At 46.2% G+C, this 17,490-nt stretch overlaps 1 protein-coding gene across 3 annotated transcripts in view; it reads right to left on the bottom strand.

The window, feature by feature from the left end:
- ATR (ATR serine/threonine kinase) overlaps window positions 1-17,490 on the bottom strand; it is a 1,676,349-nt gene that overhangs the window by 823,328 nt on the left and 835,531 nt on the right. For all 3 annotated transcript variants that reach the window (XM_069618270.1, XM_069618272.1, XM_069618271.1), the window contains one exon: window positions 14,263-14,470. In XM_069618270.1, coding sequence (XP_069474371.1) covers window positions 14,263-14,470 — 208 coding nt within the window. The remainder of the gene's footprint in view (window positions 1-14,262; window positions 14,471-17,490) is intronic.

The raw sequence follows: 17,490 nt of genomic DNA, 5'->3' as shown, positions 1-17,490 counted from the left end.
ACTCCGAACCAGCAGCATGGCCTCCTTGCTGGTGTCCAGTCAACTCGTCGAAAAAAAACTGGTCGACTGCAATTTGGTCGACGCAATTTGGTCGAAAACCATTTCGCCGAAATTTTTTTTTTATTTATATATTTATTTTTGGGTTTTCGTTTTGTTAAAAAAATGGGTTTTTAGAGAAAAAAAGGGGGTTGGGGGGGGACCCCCCCCAAAAAAAAAAAAAAGGGTTAAAATAGAAAAAAAAAAAAATTCGACGAAATGGTTTTCGACCAATTTGATTCGACCATTTTTCTGGTCGACCAATTTTTTTCGACGAATTGACTGGCAACCCTCCTTGCTCTGTTGCGCCGGCAGATGATCCAAGAGTGGGGCCAACCGGTGCCACATCTCCCTGTCATAGCGAGCCATAATAGCTAAAGGGTTGCCCACCTTGACTGTCGTAGCCCCCACCGAAAGCACCTTCTTGCTGAATGCATCCTGCTTCCGGGCTTCATTGTCCGGGGGTGTCACACACTTCTGCTGACTTCTCGCCTTCCGACCCGCTGCCGCCGACACCTCCGACTCAGGTGTGGGTTGGGACGTGAGGCATTTCGGGGAAGATTCTGGTGCCTTAAACCTCTTCTCTAAGTGGCCCTTCACCGCTGGCTCTGAGAACGAATGCTGCATCGTGTGCAGCTCCTCCTGCCACACGTGGTCCAAAACGGGGACAGAGAAGACAGTCTTCCGCCTCTTCCACATGCGCTCCTCCTCCCAAGCAAGGCCAAACTCTTGACAAGCCTTGGCCATCATCGCATGAAAAGCACCGACATCATTCGGTGGAGAGGGCTGAGTCAGGCTGCTCGGGGGATCCACCACAGGATCGGTATCCCATGTATCTGCCCGCCTGGGTGACGACGACGTCGTCAACAGAGTGTCACGTGGAGCACTGTCAGGATCTGAATCCTCTAGATCTCCTCTCTTCTGGATATGTCCTGGGAGGGGTGAAACCCACTGGAGACCGCAGTGGCAGCTGAACTGGAGGTGATGTACGCGGGAGGCCTGGTCGAGGGGCACCTGCACTCACATCCTGTCAAGGCACAACCTGCACTTCCTTCTCCACTGGTACTACCGGACTCTGTGGAACTGGGAGCCGTGCATCCAACTGCCCCAACAGTGACTGCAGCGTGGTCAGCACCTGCATGGACAGCAACAAGTGCGGATTCACCAACGGGTACTGATGTGGGACCGCACCCAGGCCAGCCAACGTGGACGGCCCCGCCGGTTGCAGGTGTAGGTTGCAGGTGTAACGCTGCCGGATCGAAAAACGGCTGACTCTCCTCCTCCGGACGCGATGCCAAGTCGTACGCCATGAGGTCTTGCTGCAGAATCTCCAATGGGAGAAAGGACCCCAGGTGGGACCCCGCCTGCCACGGCACCTCTGAAGGCAAGGGCGCAGCAGCTGCTATGGTTGTTGATGTGAACTCCAGTGTAGTCGACGATGGAGCGGTCGTCACCACGGTCGACGAGGGAAGCAAGGGCGGCACCAGTTCCGTCGGTGAGCCCCTCAGTGAAGGACCCAAGGACGCCACCGGCTTTCCCTTCCCCAGTGAAATGGGCCGTTTGGATGTGGAGCCAGACCTATGTTTGGATGGATCACAGCCTGAAGAGGAATGGTGCCGGTCCCCCGACGACGACTGCTTCGATGACGAGGAGGGCGTTTCAGACTTCTCCTTCTCAGTTGCCAAAGACCTGTGCAACATCATCGCCGACTTCTCTGTCCTGGAACTCCCATCCTTTGACTTTCCAACTCTGGGAGCCTTGCCCTGAGAGGGATCCGACCCTCTACTGTGCAGCATCGACTTGGTGCCAGACGACTCCACGCCGCCCCCAACCTTCGACGCCGGCCCTGCGGTGAGCTGCTTCTTAGAGGGGGGGGGGTTCTGCCGACCCCACCCTTGGGACGGAGGGTGACACTTTCTCTGCCGTAGAAGAGGACCTGCCCACGCGGATCGACCCAACCTCTGAACCTGGGTAAGTCCCCTCATTCAGCCAGCAAATCAACCGCCGATTTCGGTCCTTCAGTGTCTTCTGCGAGAAGCCTTGACAAACCTCGCAGTTGTCTGCCGAATGATTGGGATATAGGCAATAAAGGCAGTCCGCATGCCCATCCCCACCGTAGACGTTCTTCAGACCACAGGTTGTACATGGACGAAACAACGATTTATTTTGACCCATCGATGGCATACTGGGCCTGGATGGATAAAGTAGCAGAGAAAGCATGTGTAGAACACGAACAGCCAATTCTCGAGAGAAACATGAGGTGATCCCAACAGTTTGGAGATGGTTGAAATCTGAAGGGAAGCCGCAGGGGCAGGGCTATTTATACCAGACGTCCTATTGGTGCAGCCTAAAGCACCCAAAAGGATGTCGATAGGACACTCAGTGTCAAAGTTTTCCATAGGAAAACACTATGTTAAGTTTACCGAGGTTTCCCAGCCTGACGGGGAATATTCACAGCATGTGAATCCATGAAAGATCCAATGCTGGAGAATGGACGGGATCTCTCAGCAGCAGTCTCGAGGGAGGACCTCCGGTATGGCTTTCATCAACTTCTCTGGTCACTTTTCTGCAGCACCAAAAAAGGATGCAATTCGCCCAGTTAATCTTCTTTGGTTCCTGCATCCCTGCACTCTGTTGAGGGGACTTGGACGAGTTGGATTGCATCTCTGGAGTATCATTGAGGGCTCAGCAAAGACGTGGACGAATTTGGCCTTTCCAGGGCGATGCACACAAAATGAGCATGGTATTGGGCTTCCGCAGCTCTGGAGAGTCACAGGACCTCAGGAGATGGCTCAAATTAAAGTGTGCCTTGGGACTGGTTATTCCCACCACTCAAAGGGAAGGAGTCCTCTTCGGAGCTACTCTGTCGCACAGAAAACAGGGTCAGGACAGAAGTGGGCACTGCACAGTGTTGAAAAGGGTCTGCAGGCGTCTGTTCACCTTCTTCTGTTACTTCATCTTCCAGTGGTCCACTTGATTTTCACTCCAGGAGCCTCACCTTTTATACAGTTCCAGCACACACTCCTCTGTAATCACTCTCAGCAGTTTACAGAAAGGGGCGTGTGGCTGTCCAATCAGGACAGCCATACCCCCAGTGAAGCTAGTCTCATTAAGGCACTCTGGCAGACAAAGGACAGGGGGTGGGAAACTCCTCCCCCACTTCCTGCCTGCCCAGACACAATGGAGCCAAGGCGGGGACACCCAAGGGTTCCCGTCAAAGGCAAAACACACACACAGACCTCCCCTCTCCCAGAATGGTGGAAGAAGGGCCAACAATGAACAACCACGCTAGAAATGGCGAAAAAAAGAAGAAAGCCCCCAAGTTAGTACCTGGGTGCCCATATTGTGCACTAGCGGGGCTATGGGCATAGCCTGCGGCAGAAAAATCACACAATAGTTGGTAGAACACGTCCACTGCCACCAGCCATAACTAGGAGGTTGTCTATGTGACTAAAAAGTCACAGGAGCAGAGGGAAGGGGGATACTAAGTATCCCCTTCGCACTCCACATAAGGGGGGGTGTGCCAATCTCTCAGACTATAAAGTTTTAGGAGAGATACTAAGAACTGGAGTTACTTTAGGATAAAGAAAATAATTTCGAAGGAGGACCCAAAGGGTCCCCAGCTACACTGCCCATAAGGAGCTGTGTGCAGCAATAGTAAAATACAGATGCCTTAAAGAGGTATCAAGGAAAGTAGACTCCATAGGACATGTAAACCACAGAGAACAGAGTTCCAAAAGAGAGAGCCCATAAGACTGAATGAGCGAAAAAAGGCCCCAGTCATTCAGGATTTCAGAAAAAGTTCCAGAAGTCCAGCAAAAACTGCTTGGGGTCTCACTAGGAGAGGGGATGAAGCATACACATGATACATCTCTCTAACAGGAGGAATGCTCCAACCTGGGAACTCTTGCGTGCCTGAGCGGCACACCTCGACACATCCTGTGCTTGCAATTATTTAGCATTATCCAACTCATTGTGACTGCTGCTTTCCGAACCACATGTCACAAATACAACTGCCCAGCTGCTCATTCCTGTGTTCACAGTGAGAACACATGCCTTCACCTCACCTGGAAATATTCATGTATGCTCAAGTTCACTGATTTTTGGGTCTGTGTTCATCTTCTGCATAATTAACCTCTGGGTTCCCTCTAATTAGGGAGATGTCAGGCTGGATCTCCAGTTGGTTACCCTATACGGATCCTGTGGTGGTTATCATTCCCAGATGGGGTTTACTAGTCCTCCAAATGTTCCCACCCCAAACCAGGTATCAAGAAAACCAGCTGTGCTTCACCTTTTCTCTCCGGCTATTGGGCTTATTTGATAAGCAAACAAGGGTGTACTATTCATGGGAAACAACATATTACCTTTTGACCAATAGCAGTGTGACCATGTCACATTTGCATTTACCCCAGGGGTCTCATTTTTCGAATATGGGTTTGTCACCTATCGAGGGACCTATTTAATTTGTGGAAAACTATCTTACTCCTGGTTGCCCCGGGACTGGGGAGGGAGCTGATACATGGGGTATGTCCTACCAGCCATCAGGCACACTTATACATTCCCATTGTTCTCTCGCCGGAAAAGAGTCTCCGTTTGGGAGAGCTTCATCAGTGGCATGTGTAAGGGTGTCGAAGATGGGAGCCGACACAAGAGTGGCATGTGTGTTGCTATAGAATTTTATTGATAGTAAAAGAATCCTCACTATTTCTAAGAGGGGTTTCCCTGCCTCAAACTAATACTAAAGGATCTGTCAGAAAGTCTGTCCAAATAAAGGGCCACTGTCCTGTGTCACAACCTACTTCCATCCCTTACACTACAACTAAAGAATAATATAATCCAACAGAAAGTTCCTTAGGAGTGGCATTCCCAACATGTTCTCTTGCAACAAGGTGCCAGGGGGAATGACTGCCTTCCCCCGGTTGTAGCAATCTAACAGAAAGTTCCTTCCCCACGGCAATGACTCCCATTCCGTGGTATACGGATGATGTTCCAAAAATGTCCTCTTGCAACAAGGTGCCAGGGGGAATGACTCCGTTCCCCTGGCTGGTAGTTCCAGCACTTTGTACAGTCAACTTTCTGGACCAGGAGAATGGCTCCCTCTCCTGGCACTGGTCTGCACTCTCCAAGGCCAGGGGAAATTACTTCCTTCCCCTGGCGCTCTTCGGCGTACTTGGATTAATTTTTCCCACCAGGAGAATGACTCCCTTCTCCTAGTCTTTGAGAGTTCTGTTTCAACTTGTGTTTTATCTTGTCAGTCTTTCACTGCATAAGCAACGTCCTACTTATATCGGGGTCCCAGACCCTTCTATGGTGGTTAGTGGACTTATCCATGCCACTGGTACCAGGCAGATTTCCTCAAATGCACTCTTCTGTGCTACGGGGACTATTGGGTAGCGGCCACATCTTCCTAGACTCATGGGAAACCTGGCAAATCGTCATACGTGATACCGCTTCACCGGGTTGGGCAGTGAAACTGAAGCCGGGATTGGTTGTCCAGATTGTCTACACTTATAGAAGTTATTGTGAATGCCACTAAGGTTTCCATGTCACATTTGTCCCACGGGCAAATGGCTATCCGTTCTATGGTGTTTCAAAATCGTATGTGTGAGGGGTCAGCAATGAGAGGCGGACATAAAGCTATACTTTTCTAAAACTCAGACATTTTATTAACATAAAAAGGGGTTTGATAAACAGTTAACTTTCCTTATCTAGTGTCCCTTCCTATGAAATTAAACTAAGGTAGGATGGCCTACTGTCCAAACTCAATCTGACCCTCACATTCAAACCAAATCTGCAAGGTAAATATTTCAAAGTTCAATTCAATAGAAAAGTGCAATAATACAAAAAAGGTCGCTGGCGCCCCTCTCTCGAAAGAACAAGGCATGATAACCTGTTCAGTGGGTATTAACCACATTGAAAGTTCGCAGCCATTGCTTTTTGCTCACTCTACCTTCACAGATGGGAAATATCCATTTGCATATCAGTCTATATCCCGCCCACAAGGGCAGTCCAGCACCAAAATGCTATGGCAATTCCTCTCTGAACAAGAGTACCATCAGCAACCCCATACACGTGTTTCAGCCTTGTTTGGCATCATCAGTGAGGTGAAGCTGAGCCTCTCTAAGCACAGTGAGCAGGGAGTCCACGTCTGGTTGCCCCCAGGTAACCTAGGGTGACCAACCCCAAGTTCCTTTCAAAAATACAAAAAAGGTAGCTTGGGCCCCTCTCTCGAAAGAACAAGGCATGATAACCTGTTCAGTGTTTATTAACCACATTGAGAGTTCGCAGCCATTGCTTTTTGCTCACTGTACCTTCACAGATGGGAAATATCCATTTGCATATCAGTCTTTGTCCCGTCCAAAAGTGCAATAACTCCAACATATAACTTCAACAAAACACTTCTTGTATGCAAGGGTTGACTTCCTTCCCCTGGAGGGTTTCCAACAAAGTATGCAGAATGTTCTTTGTCAAAACCAGTCTCTTTAAAGATCTTACAAATGTCTCTTTTACCTAACACTCCTCGAGATGATGAAACACATGTTCTTTCCATGAGACTGTTTTACGAACGAGGACATCTCTCCTAGTATCTCGGAATAGCAAAACAAACTATCTTTACCCCAATGTTGTTTAGAATAAGGCAAAGGAGAGTCTTTTCAAAGTTTCTGGTTGAAAAAATATTCAAAGTAAACAAGAACTTAATATGACAAAGTCTCTCTTCAACACACAAATGTAAAGGTAGTTTACCAGTACACTCTCCAGGAAATTCATCAAGTGAAAACATTTGATATCCTGGTTCCTGGTTTACTCTCCCTTCTGCCAGGAATATCCCAACCTCAACAGAAGACTCTTGATATCCTGGTTTACTCTCCTGCCAGGAATATCCCCCTTTTGGTTCACTTAGATCCGGCAGTTTACTCTCCTGCCAGGTGTCTGTTTACAAAAAGGTTTTTTACTACCGGATACCCTTATCAGGCTTCTCTTCACATTCACTTTCTTCTTAAGTATCACACAACAGTGCTTTCTCACTAGCACTCTTTTGTTGACTTCCACTGTTACTTGTACTAATCTCCCATACAGATATCTATAAGAGGGTTTGTTCAAGCCCTTGCTATTATCCTTTCTGACAAAGTGTCTTGACAATGCTTGCTTCAAATTTCTCCCAACGGACATCTCATATCAGGAGAATTGCACAACCTTTTTCTACTTTACAATGTCTTTTTGGCTTATGGCAATGCTGGTTCTAAATTCTCTCACTTAGCATCTCACATGAGGAGAATTGTGCCACAATTACCCTCTTTTTTTCTTTATAAAGTCTTTATGGCAGGGCTGGTTCCAGGTTTCCCCCAACTGACATCTTATGTCAGGAGAACTGCACCACGTTTGCCTTTTTGTTTTTCCCGTAATTTTATTTGGTCGGTATTCAAGAGTGCCATGGGGTTACCGCTCTCCTTAGGCCAACTCACCGGCTTCTTTGGGTGTCTCTGTGTCATCTCACATTGCTGCGGTATCGCTGCGAGAAGGGCTTCAGTGAACTATCAGGCCCTCTTTGGTTTGACAACACCGTTGACCGCTCTCCTCTGGCTGCCGTTGCCTGTGTGACACTTTGTCGTAATCCAAGGAGGCTGTAGGAGTGCTACACCCTCTAGGAGACAGGTCCCTCAGAGAAAGCCCAGCAAGTGGACAAGGACCGTTGACAAAAAGACACCCCCCCCCGCCCCCCAAGAGCGCAGCCTGCAGGATTACAAAACACCTGACAGGCCAGGGGCTTGAGTGAAAAGGTAGGAGCAGCAATAGAGCTAAGGGAAAAAATATACAAACAGTTTCAATGAGTATCCACAAAGCCGTGAAACCCAGCCGCAACCTCCCTCAGCAAGCCCAGTCTTACATGCTGTGTGATGTGAGAAGACAGAGAACCTACTTGACGTTATGAGATGGTGTGCAGCGGTGGATGGTGATTCCTGAAAGTCCCAGTGTGTGTTCACGTGGCCTAACCCGAACGGCACGAGGGCACAACTAAAAATGTCCAACAAATCCAAAAGGTAAACAGCAAAGCGTACCAGAAGTACACCAAATAAATCTATCTAAGTGTCCAAGTGTGACCAATGTAGAATACAGCAAAGCGTCCAGTAGGTCATTGAAAGGATGATGAAGTGTGACAAGGTGCAGAACCAACAGCAGAGCGTCCTTGTAGAGATTCGGTGAAGGAAACGGAAAAAAAACGGAAAGAAAAACAAGCACAAAGTTCAGCGCAGAGCTGGTGTGCCTCGCAGAAGATGTCCAACGGCTGAATACGGCGTTGACACCCGAAACAGGAAATGTTACCAGCTATTATTTTGATCAGGCAAGAGGAGCGTCGCGGGACGGGCCAAGGGTCTGGTAGCCAGGGGAAAAAGATCAGAGGGAGCCGGGCGTCAAGAAACCGGAAAGGGCAATCCACAAACAATATCTGTGGAAACAGTCCAAAGTCGAAATAACCAGGAGTAGCAGTAGGAATACAGAAGAGCGCTACTTTTACTGGGGTCTAGAAACATAACGTTAAGGAGCACCCGACCAGCAGCTGATGCTCGTTCATATAGTTGCACTGTGGAAGATGTGGAAGGCACGTTACGTGCACGTCACGTGACTGGACCTAACTTGGGATTGCTAGGAAACGTAGTCCCATGACGACCGTAATTCATCTGGCGCTGGCATAGATGCCAGGGCAGCCTCAAGGTGTTTCAGGAAATGCCTTGGAGTGGCGGCGGGGGGAATCGAGGCTTGACACACTTCCAAGGAGCTCACCAGGCTCTGTCGGGTCTCCTGATACCATGGCACGTCAGAGCGATTCTCTGCAACTCAGGAGCACCTCTCCCTTTCAGCTGGGCTTCCTCCCACGCTTCTGTTTTACTCCACGATTCCACTTCCTGCTCTGCATACTCTGCAGCAGCACACGACTTCTCCTTCACCTTCTCTCAATTGCAGGTGATTTCCAATTTAAATGTCCCGATTGATTGATTGAAATAGTAACAACTAGGCCACATGTTCTTCTGAGCAGCACTATTGATCTTCATGAACTCTTTGCTTCTCTTATTCGTCCCAGTATCAAAAGCTTTCTGGAAATTGAAGTCCAAAGTTTTACAATAGGTTTTTAAATGCGTTTGTTGAATACTCATATCAAAAGAGTTTTAGATGGACTAGGCATATATGAATGAGAAGTAAAGTTCGGATTTTGATGTTCAACAGATGAAGGTTTCAAACCCTTACAATTAGAGTGATCTGATGAATGACAACAGGCCATTAAAAATTCTGTGATGAGGGATTCTTCTTCACATGTGAGGGAAGAATACTATGTCTCTCCTGTCGGAGCCTTCATCTTCCCCCGACATGCATCTTCTCCCACACTCAGAATACCACCCCAAGGGCCAGGGTCAGAATCAGAATCAGATAGTAGCTGCCTTTCCTTGGCCACATGGGAGGAGACTTTAGGCTGGGGATTAGTGAAGACTCTGCAGGATTCATCACATATGGCACTGGACACCGTCGTAGCATCCCAAGGAGGCGTATCTGTTCTCATAAAAAGTGAAGGTTGCACAGGCATACCAAATTCAGAGGGTAATATTACTGATATCGTTGCCCACATCCACCAGTTGGTATCTGCCCTCCATGCTAAGACTGGTCCTGAATGGTCTGTTTGGTCGTGGGTTAGCCAGTTCTTAGGTTGTGTGACAAATTAAGGGTATTTGTCCCTTCTCCCCCCCCACCCACCGGGAGAGCCTCCTCCTTTGAGGCTAGGGAGGTGAGCCCACTCTGCAAGACCGTCCCTAGGAGTCTGGGCAAGTGGGACCTCATTGGGAGAGACTGCCCCCTCCCACCCCCCCCCCCCCTTAGGGAACAAGGACTCCCGTTCCTTTGAGGAACTCCCTAAACTCTCCACCGGAGCAGTGTATATGGGACTACCTGCTATAAAGAATAATCTGCCATTTGGGTGTTTGGCTGAAGACAAAGCTGAAACAAACCAGGCTCTTTAAGGAAAGACCTATATTTAACTGGGATGAGACAGAGAGAGACAGAGAGACAGAGAGCAAGCAAGGGAAGCCACCCGACAGAAGTGAAAGTAGGGTTGGAAAGTGCCATAAGCAGGGGTACCTCCCTGATATCACTATGCCTTCGAGAGGCAGAGCTGAGGAGAGCCGCCGAGCCCACGACTTTCAGGGAAGCAGAGGACGCCATTCCAAAACACCAGGGTCCCAGTGCTTGCGAGAATGGAGAAGACATTATGAGCCAGGAAAAGAGAATACTAGGTCCGGTGGTGGCGTGGCCATGACAACATCGTGGTGGGCAGTACGCCTGGCAAAATGCCCCAAAATCATCACAGTGGGAGTGTGCAAAGCCTCCTGGTGCCCGAAACCCTTACATAGCAGCAACGAGAGAGAAGCCAAAGAACGGGAAGCCGACGACACAGAGACGCACGAAACTCAAAACAGGAGAGGACTCGAGCAAGTACAGAGCCATACCACGTTCCCCTACACAGCTAGAGGTAACAGGAGATCAGATGAGAAGAACCTGTCCCAGTGAGACAAATGAGATACTGAATATAAAACTGTTTAACTGGAGGTGTGAAAACATGGTAAGGAGAATAACGAATAAACCAGAAATAAAAGTAATTAGAGACTGTGCACAAATAGCATGGGAAGAGGGGAAAGTAAGTGCCCCATGGCTTAAAAAGTGAAGAGTGGAGAAAGCCAGAGATAAAGTCCAGTGATTACAAATGGGAAATCAAAATATCCTATGAAAAAGATAGAGGAAGAGACAATCAGAGTGAGAAACTCCAGGAGAGGGGAAAAGGTTGTTTCAGAACAAGGCATACCCAAACTACAAGACTGGGCTACACGACTTAGAGAGGCATACAAGTTTAGCCCAGGAAGGGTATCAAGGAGAACTGTCGAAAATATATCCATAAATAGGGAACAAAACCTAAGTATTTTCTGAACAAAGAACTCATTAAGGCGGTGTCAAGAGACTGTTCAAAGAGATGTTGCCAAGAAAACCTTGGCATAAAGAAGGGACATTTCTATAAGAAGCAACAAGGAGAAGAGAGACATTGCCTCGGTCTCATTTAAGTTAGTTAACATAGTGGAAGAGTCAGTTAGAGTTAGTTTGGACTGTGGACATATTCATTTGGTACATCCTGACGGCCAATAAGCACCTTTAGTTTATTTAGATAGGCAGGGATTTCCTTTTGCAGTAGGGAAAGATAGGCCATATTCTTATCATTTTATTAAACATCAGTCAAAATGTCCTTAATGCGTCCAACTCCATCTATCCCGCAATAGTTCCTTGGGTACGTCTGTCATCCAAGTCGCACTCATGACATTTGTTCTTCTCTTGAGCCTATATTCTTTCATGTTATTATGCAGACACAGATACTGCATAGATACTGTATTTGAACAAAACCGAAGAAGTACGCCATTCTGTCCTATCTGTTCCCCTGAAGTTGTGAATGGATGAGACTGGAATGAAGGTCTCATAGGAGGGCTTGTGGGATCAAAAGGGAAGAGGGTGTAATTAAGAACGTGAGGGTGAATAGCTATTGTTATAACTTTACTATAAATAACATACCTTTTCAAAAGATTCTAAAAAAGAATCATCCAGAACTACTTCTGGTGCCTTGGGTAAAGTCCTAGGCTAGCCGACATCGAAAAATTATAAACAGAAAATAACCATTCAGTCAAATGGGAAACCCAAAGGCACTCTGATCGGATCAAACCTTTCAAATAATGTCATACCCTTTCACAAATTAAACATGCAAGTACATTTTCCCTTAACTTTCCAAAATCTGATTTATTCCATATCTCTAATGGAGTACAAACATGCAATTTATCCCATTTACAATAAACAAACATTTAATGATTGCATTTCTTTAAAAAAACAAAAAACGATCTTGCACATACTGAGTTAACTGAAGACGAAGTCAATGCAATATATCTTTAAACAAACAGTCCTTCTTGGGACATTGATCCATTGACAGACAGGTTTTTATACAAATCGTCTGCCCTTTTAGATCGAAAGTGTTTCAGATAACACCTATATCCTTCTTCAGGGAAATAGGGACAGCTTTCCTAAAATTATAGACAGGTTTTAATAGGTCAGTAAACCTATAGCGGTATAATCAATCCTTTATACTTAAATCCAAAAAGGTGTTAACCACTAAGCTTCCCCTAAAATATTTCAACATGGTCAAGGGGATCTATGTCAAATACCTGAGAACAGATAGGAAATGTGTCATAGATGTTGTGGCTAGCAAAGATTAATACTACAACATAGCAGATGCTTTATGATAACAAAATCTTACCCTCAACGGATATGTTAATCATGTCAACCAGACTTAGAAATGTTCTGTAACCCTCAAAAGTTGAACCAATCAGAGTGCCTTTGGGTTTCCCATGTGACTGGATGGGTTTGTTATGTTCATAAAAGTGAAATTGGGCCATTTATTGAAGTACTGATCTGCCTCTCCCGCTCTCGTGATCGCTCAGCAATCTGTGGCTGACAGGTTAACTTGTGTCGTACTGCGTCTAACTTGTGCTTGTCCTATGATGTCGTGCACATGTTCTAACAGAATGGAACCGTAGATATGGTGTAAGAAACCTCTCAGCTCACAGTCTACTCGCTTCATACGTATTTCCCGTTTGGCTTAGATAATCGTGTTTAGAGCACCGCCTCACCTAGTGAGACGGCTTCAGAATGCAAACTTGGCAACATTAAGCAGCCAGGCTCTGCCTGAGCCGTGTGAGAACTGTAGTAGTAGTAGAAACACTATATAATAATCAAAAATAATCAGGATGCGAGATCCTACAAAAAAGCAAGCTACGGTTCTGAACAAAAGAGTTTATTTCAGAAAACCACAAGTAGTGTTGTTCAATTAGTTTACATAGCTTTCGATAAGCATGAAAGGCTCAAAAAAGAACGGTCAAGAGTGCTTGAGTTTGGTGGAAATACAGATTGAGTATTAACCTCTTTTGTGTTGAGGTACAGAGTTCCACCTAAGGGCACAGTGATATACAACAGTTAGAAGAACATATATTTATACAGTAGTGCACCCGGCACATAGGGTGGTCCAGGGCATCGTAAACACGGGGTGTACACAACATAATCTACAAGACATGCACGAAAAAGGGTATTTGCAGTTGTGTCACTGGGGATCGACACGGGTGTGTTTCGGCCAGGAAGGCAGAATTGTTGCCTGGATGGTGTTGGCCTTCTTCAGGATGAGCACCAAATGTGGTGTCGTCCGTTTTGTCTGCTGCTGTGGTAGCAGTGGTGATGCTGTACAGAACCATCCAAGGATTAGTGCTGGATGGTTGGTGCGAGACTGCACTAGGGCGAGCCGTGGGTTCCTGAGGTATTGATTTGGTCAGGATCCTATTGGCTACAGGAGGGCCTAGAAAGGTCCCTTGTCGCGAGCCGTGAGCTCTTTTGTTCAGAACCGTAGCTTGCTTTTTTGTAGGATCTCACATCCTGATTATTTTTGATTATTATATACGTACCCCCCTGGGTAGATCAGGACTCCGCCAGGTGCCCTTATTTTTACTTGTAGTAGAAACACTGACTTGCAAGAAATATACCTGAAACTGTCTCCGGCAAGTTGCAAAGTTTACTCTGCAAGGCGTGAGAAGCTCATTGATTGCTTGTATTCCCGATTATGAGAAGCACGTACTTCACATTGTAACCACCCAAAACATTGTATACTGTTAACATTGCAAGATGTATGTACCACCTCCTTCCATGAAAGTTCTGTGTACATTAACAGTATAAAAACTATGTAAATGCAGGAAGGAGGGTTGCTGCGCCATATAAAGTTTGATTATTGGTGGTGTCCTGTTCTGTGGATTGTTTGTATTTTGCTTTGCTAACCGCCATTGAAGACACTTTACAAACCAGCCCAAAGAGTGTATTGAGTCTTTGGTTAAATTGCCACAAGAAAGGTCAGTGAAGTAAAAAGACTTCACTAGCCTCCAAAAGTCAGAACATGTTCAAAACAGTAGCACATGTTTGAATGTCCCAGTGAAGTATGTGGAGGGACAGCAGCAAAAAGAAAATCTTTCCTAACACACACCAAGATAATCATTTCTACCTACTGTATTTTACTACAAGAGAAAAAGAAAGATTGTGTTGTATAATCCCCAATCAAACATTTCAGTTTCATTTAGTCATTGGCACACACGCACACAGGAAAGAGTTGCTCACCCTTCTGTTCAACCCTGTCCCTTGCAGATTTGTTAGGGGGTTTCTCAGCGTTGATTGCCTGGAACTTGTGTCTTGACCATTGTGTCAGGTGATCGAGCATGGAGAACACAGTCTGAGTGCTCAGCTGACTCAGGTCGGAGGCATTATCCTGCAGTCTTCTGATCCAGGGGTCATCATGCTTCAGAACAGCCATGATCTCAGCATAAACCTTCAAAAGATAGATACAATATTACCACTTTGCCCATCTTCCTTGTCCCAGCACTTAATCACTGACAGGGACCCACATTCTGGAGACAGAGACCTAGTCGCCACCAAAATATAATATTACTTAATGTATAGGTTCCTCTCTCCTGCAACACAGGCATACATTTAATTACCGTGCAAAAGAAGATGCCCTGAAATAACAGGGTATAACTAGGGGCACACACAAAGAACTACCTAGTTCAGTATTTTAATTTTAATTACTTTTATGTTTGGTACTTTTCATGAGAAATTGAATGAAATGTTTATGTAAGCATTCCCACAGTTGAGGAATTCTATATACATATGTTATTTGGTGAAATTAAAAGAGTCTTGCATAAAGACCGACACTTACCTGGAAGTGACACATATGCTTGATTATTCATTAAGTATTGAACAATTCAAAAGTATTTGTTTCAAATGTATGTTAATGATCTACTTTGTTTAATTAAAATACTGAACTAGGTAGTTCTTTGTGTGTGCCCCTAGTTATACCCTGTTATTTCAGGGCATCTTCTTTTGCACATTTTCTACGGTCTGGTAGCACAGACTCACTAGGGAGCACCTGGAATTTGATAAAGCTATTAAGATATTTGTTTAAGTTGTCTTCAATTTTTAGTCAAACTTTAAGGAGTGCACCTCTACCCCTAGCTTTGTTTATACATTTAATTACCCTCCACTAGAACTGCATTTTTTTCATGTATCCTTTGAGAGGCAGATCCATACTACATTTGCTACAAACATTGTGGAAGAGAAGGAAGGATTATTTTGCTTTGTTTATCCCCCTTCTATTTAGGGGGAATTAGGGCAGGGCACGTTCCTGACCATGGGGGAAAAGGCTGACTATTCTTATTTTTATTTATTTGATGAACTTGGAAGGCCATTTAAATCAGAAATTACTTGCAATAACACATTTACAAATTGCTTTACAGGCTAATGACCGAGCATATTTCCGCCCTCAGCCGGGGTGCCCTGGTGTGTGCTTAGATAGGGAACTTGCACAAATTCAAGTAAGCTGTTGATCTCTATGGTCAATTGCTATCTCCCGCTTCTTAAAAGAACACCCAGTGTAGGAAAGGATCCCGAGATTAAGACGCTGCAACATTTACCAGTGAAATGTTGACATCGGAAGTCCTGAGCAGCCACACAACCTCTGGCCGACGGCAGACAGGAGAGGAGCGTTTCAAGCCAGTTTCTATGGGACGGCGTGTTGGAGATTATAACCTAAGGGGAAGATAATTCTCCTCTAACTTTTTACACATCCTAATTCTCCCTTATATTGGAAGGCAACAGTCAAACAATGAAGAAAGAAGAAAAAACCCTGTTCAACAGAGTTTTTCCATTTTGTATTGTAGCATGAAAGGAAAGGAGAAGAAATAGAAAGTTAGGGAAGTAAGATAAAGAAGAAGTCCACCTTCCTCTTCCCTCTGCCCTCTACCCCCTTTTCGAGGCTTCTGTCACCCAAGACGGAGCTAGGACTCATTACTTTTTCCTCTGTGGCCAGTTGGTGTTGAGTCACTGACACACTGCTCACTTCTCGGCTTTCAGCTGCTTTACTCGGCTGCAAGGCTGTACACAGCATTTGGGGTCTCTTGGAGGTAAGGTTTATCGCGGGGTCACCCATTGCCGCAGGCAGGTGTCAGTGTTTGGTGTCATGGAGGTGTGCTTAAGGGGGTGGAGGGGTTTTGAGGTTGTGAAATTTGTTCTCCAGTACTCTAGGAAGGGAAGCCATCGCATATCAATATGGGTGTGTGTTTCACTAAGTGCTGCCTGCCGCGAGCCTCTCCATTTCATAGATCTCCTTGGCCTTGCGCAGCCAGTCTTTCTTGGTGGGCAGAGTGGCTCCTTTCCATTTTATGGTTATGCAAACTCGAGCTGCTAAAAGCAGGTTTCTGGGCATGTGGGGGAGGACCTGGTAGCTCTCTTCTACTTTTCCCACACCGAACAGAACCAGTAGTGGGGCAAAATCCCTATTGATACCTTCTATTTCGTGTATCCAGCCTAGGATCTCCTTCCAATAAGTCTGTGCATTAGGGCACTCCCACCACTGATGCCAGGATGTGCTGATTTGTGTGCACCCTTTCCAGCAGTAAGGGCTGGTACCGGCACACATTTTGTCTAAGCGGTGAGGCAGGAGGTGCCATTGAGTGAGGATTCTGCAGTTGTGCATTTTATATTGAACAGCTATTGATGATTTCCAGACTGCTCGATATATTGCCTCCCATCCTTCCTGATTGTTCTTCGATCCCAATGTTTTCTCCCATTGACTTTGAGTGCGGGCAAATTACCACTTTCAAGTAGGGCTTGGTACATTCTTGAGATCAGGCCTTTGGTCTCTGACTGTGTGTTTAATATTTTTTCTAAGGGAGTGAGGGGGCGTTGCAGCTGCGTCTCCATCTTGGGTCTGTGAGGACCCCTTTCAGTTGCAAATAGGGGAGCAGTTTTATTTTGAGGCCCTGCTGCACTTCTTCTAATTCGTCTCTGGTTAAGAAGGTTCCCTCACTCCACATTTGCCCGACCCTAACCAGCCCCTGTTCGTACTGTGGCTGAAAGCGAATTGGGTCTATGAGAAGGTCTCTGATAGCGGGGGCCCCGATGCAGCTGAGGGGCGATGGCCAGGAAGTTATTTCCGACAAACTCAGGTTTCCTTTTTTACAGATCGACCATAACACGCCCAGGACTGGGTGTTTGAGTGCTTTGCGCGGGATAGCTTTTTTGGGTGCCCAGAACCATTCCCTCAGCCTGACCGGGGCAAAGAGCCCGTTTTCTAAATGGACCCACTGTTTGTGTGTAGCTTCTCGAATATGATCTACGAGAACTCGAAGCTGTGCTGCTCTAAAGTATTCCTGAAAGTCAGGCTGCCCATCTCTTTGGGGAGGATTAGCAAGACATTCATCTTTATTGCAGTGAACCTGCCTGCCCAGGAGAGACCCAGTTTTGCCAAGTTCTGTGTCGCGTCGAATGTGAGACCAAAGCGGTTTGTAGTTT

The sequence above is a fragment of the Ambystoma mexicanum genome, chromosome 10, assembly GCF_040938575.1.
Source record: "Ambystoma mexicanum isolate Mex_15411 chromosome 10, UKY_AmexF1_1, whole genome shotgun sequence".
Classification (NCBI taxonomy): Eukaryota; Metazoa; Chordata; class Amphibia; order Caudata; family Ambystomatidae; genus Ambystoma; species Ambystoma mexicanum.
Note: the sequence above shows the minus strand (reverse complement) of the source record. Positions and strands in the feature narration are given on the sequence as shown.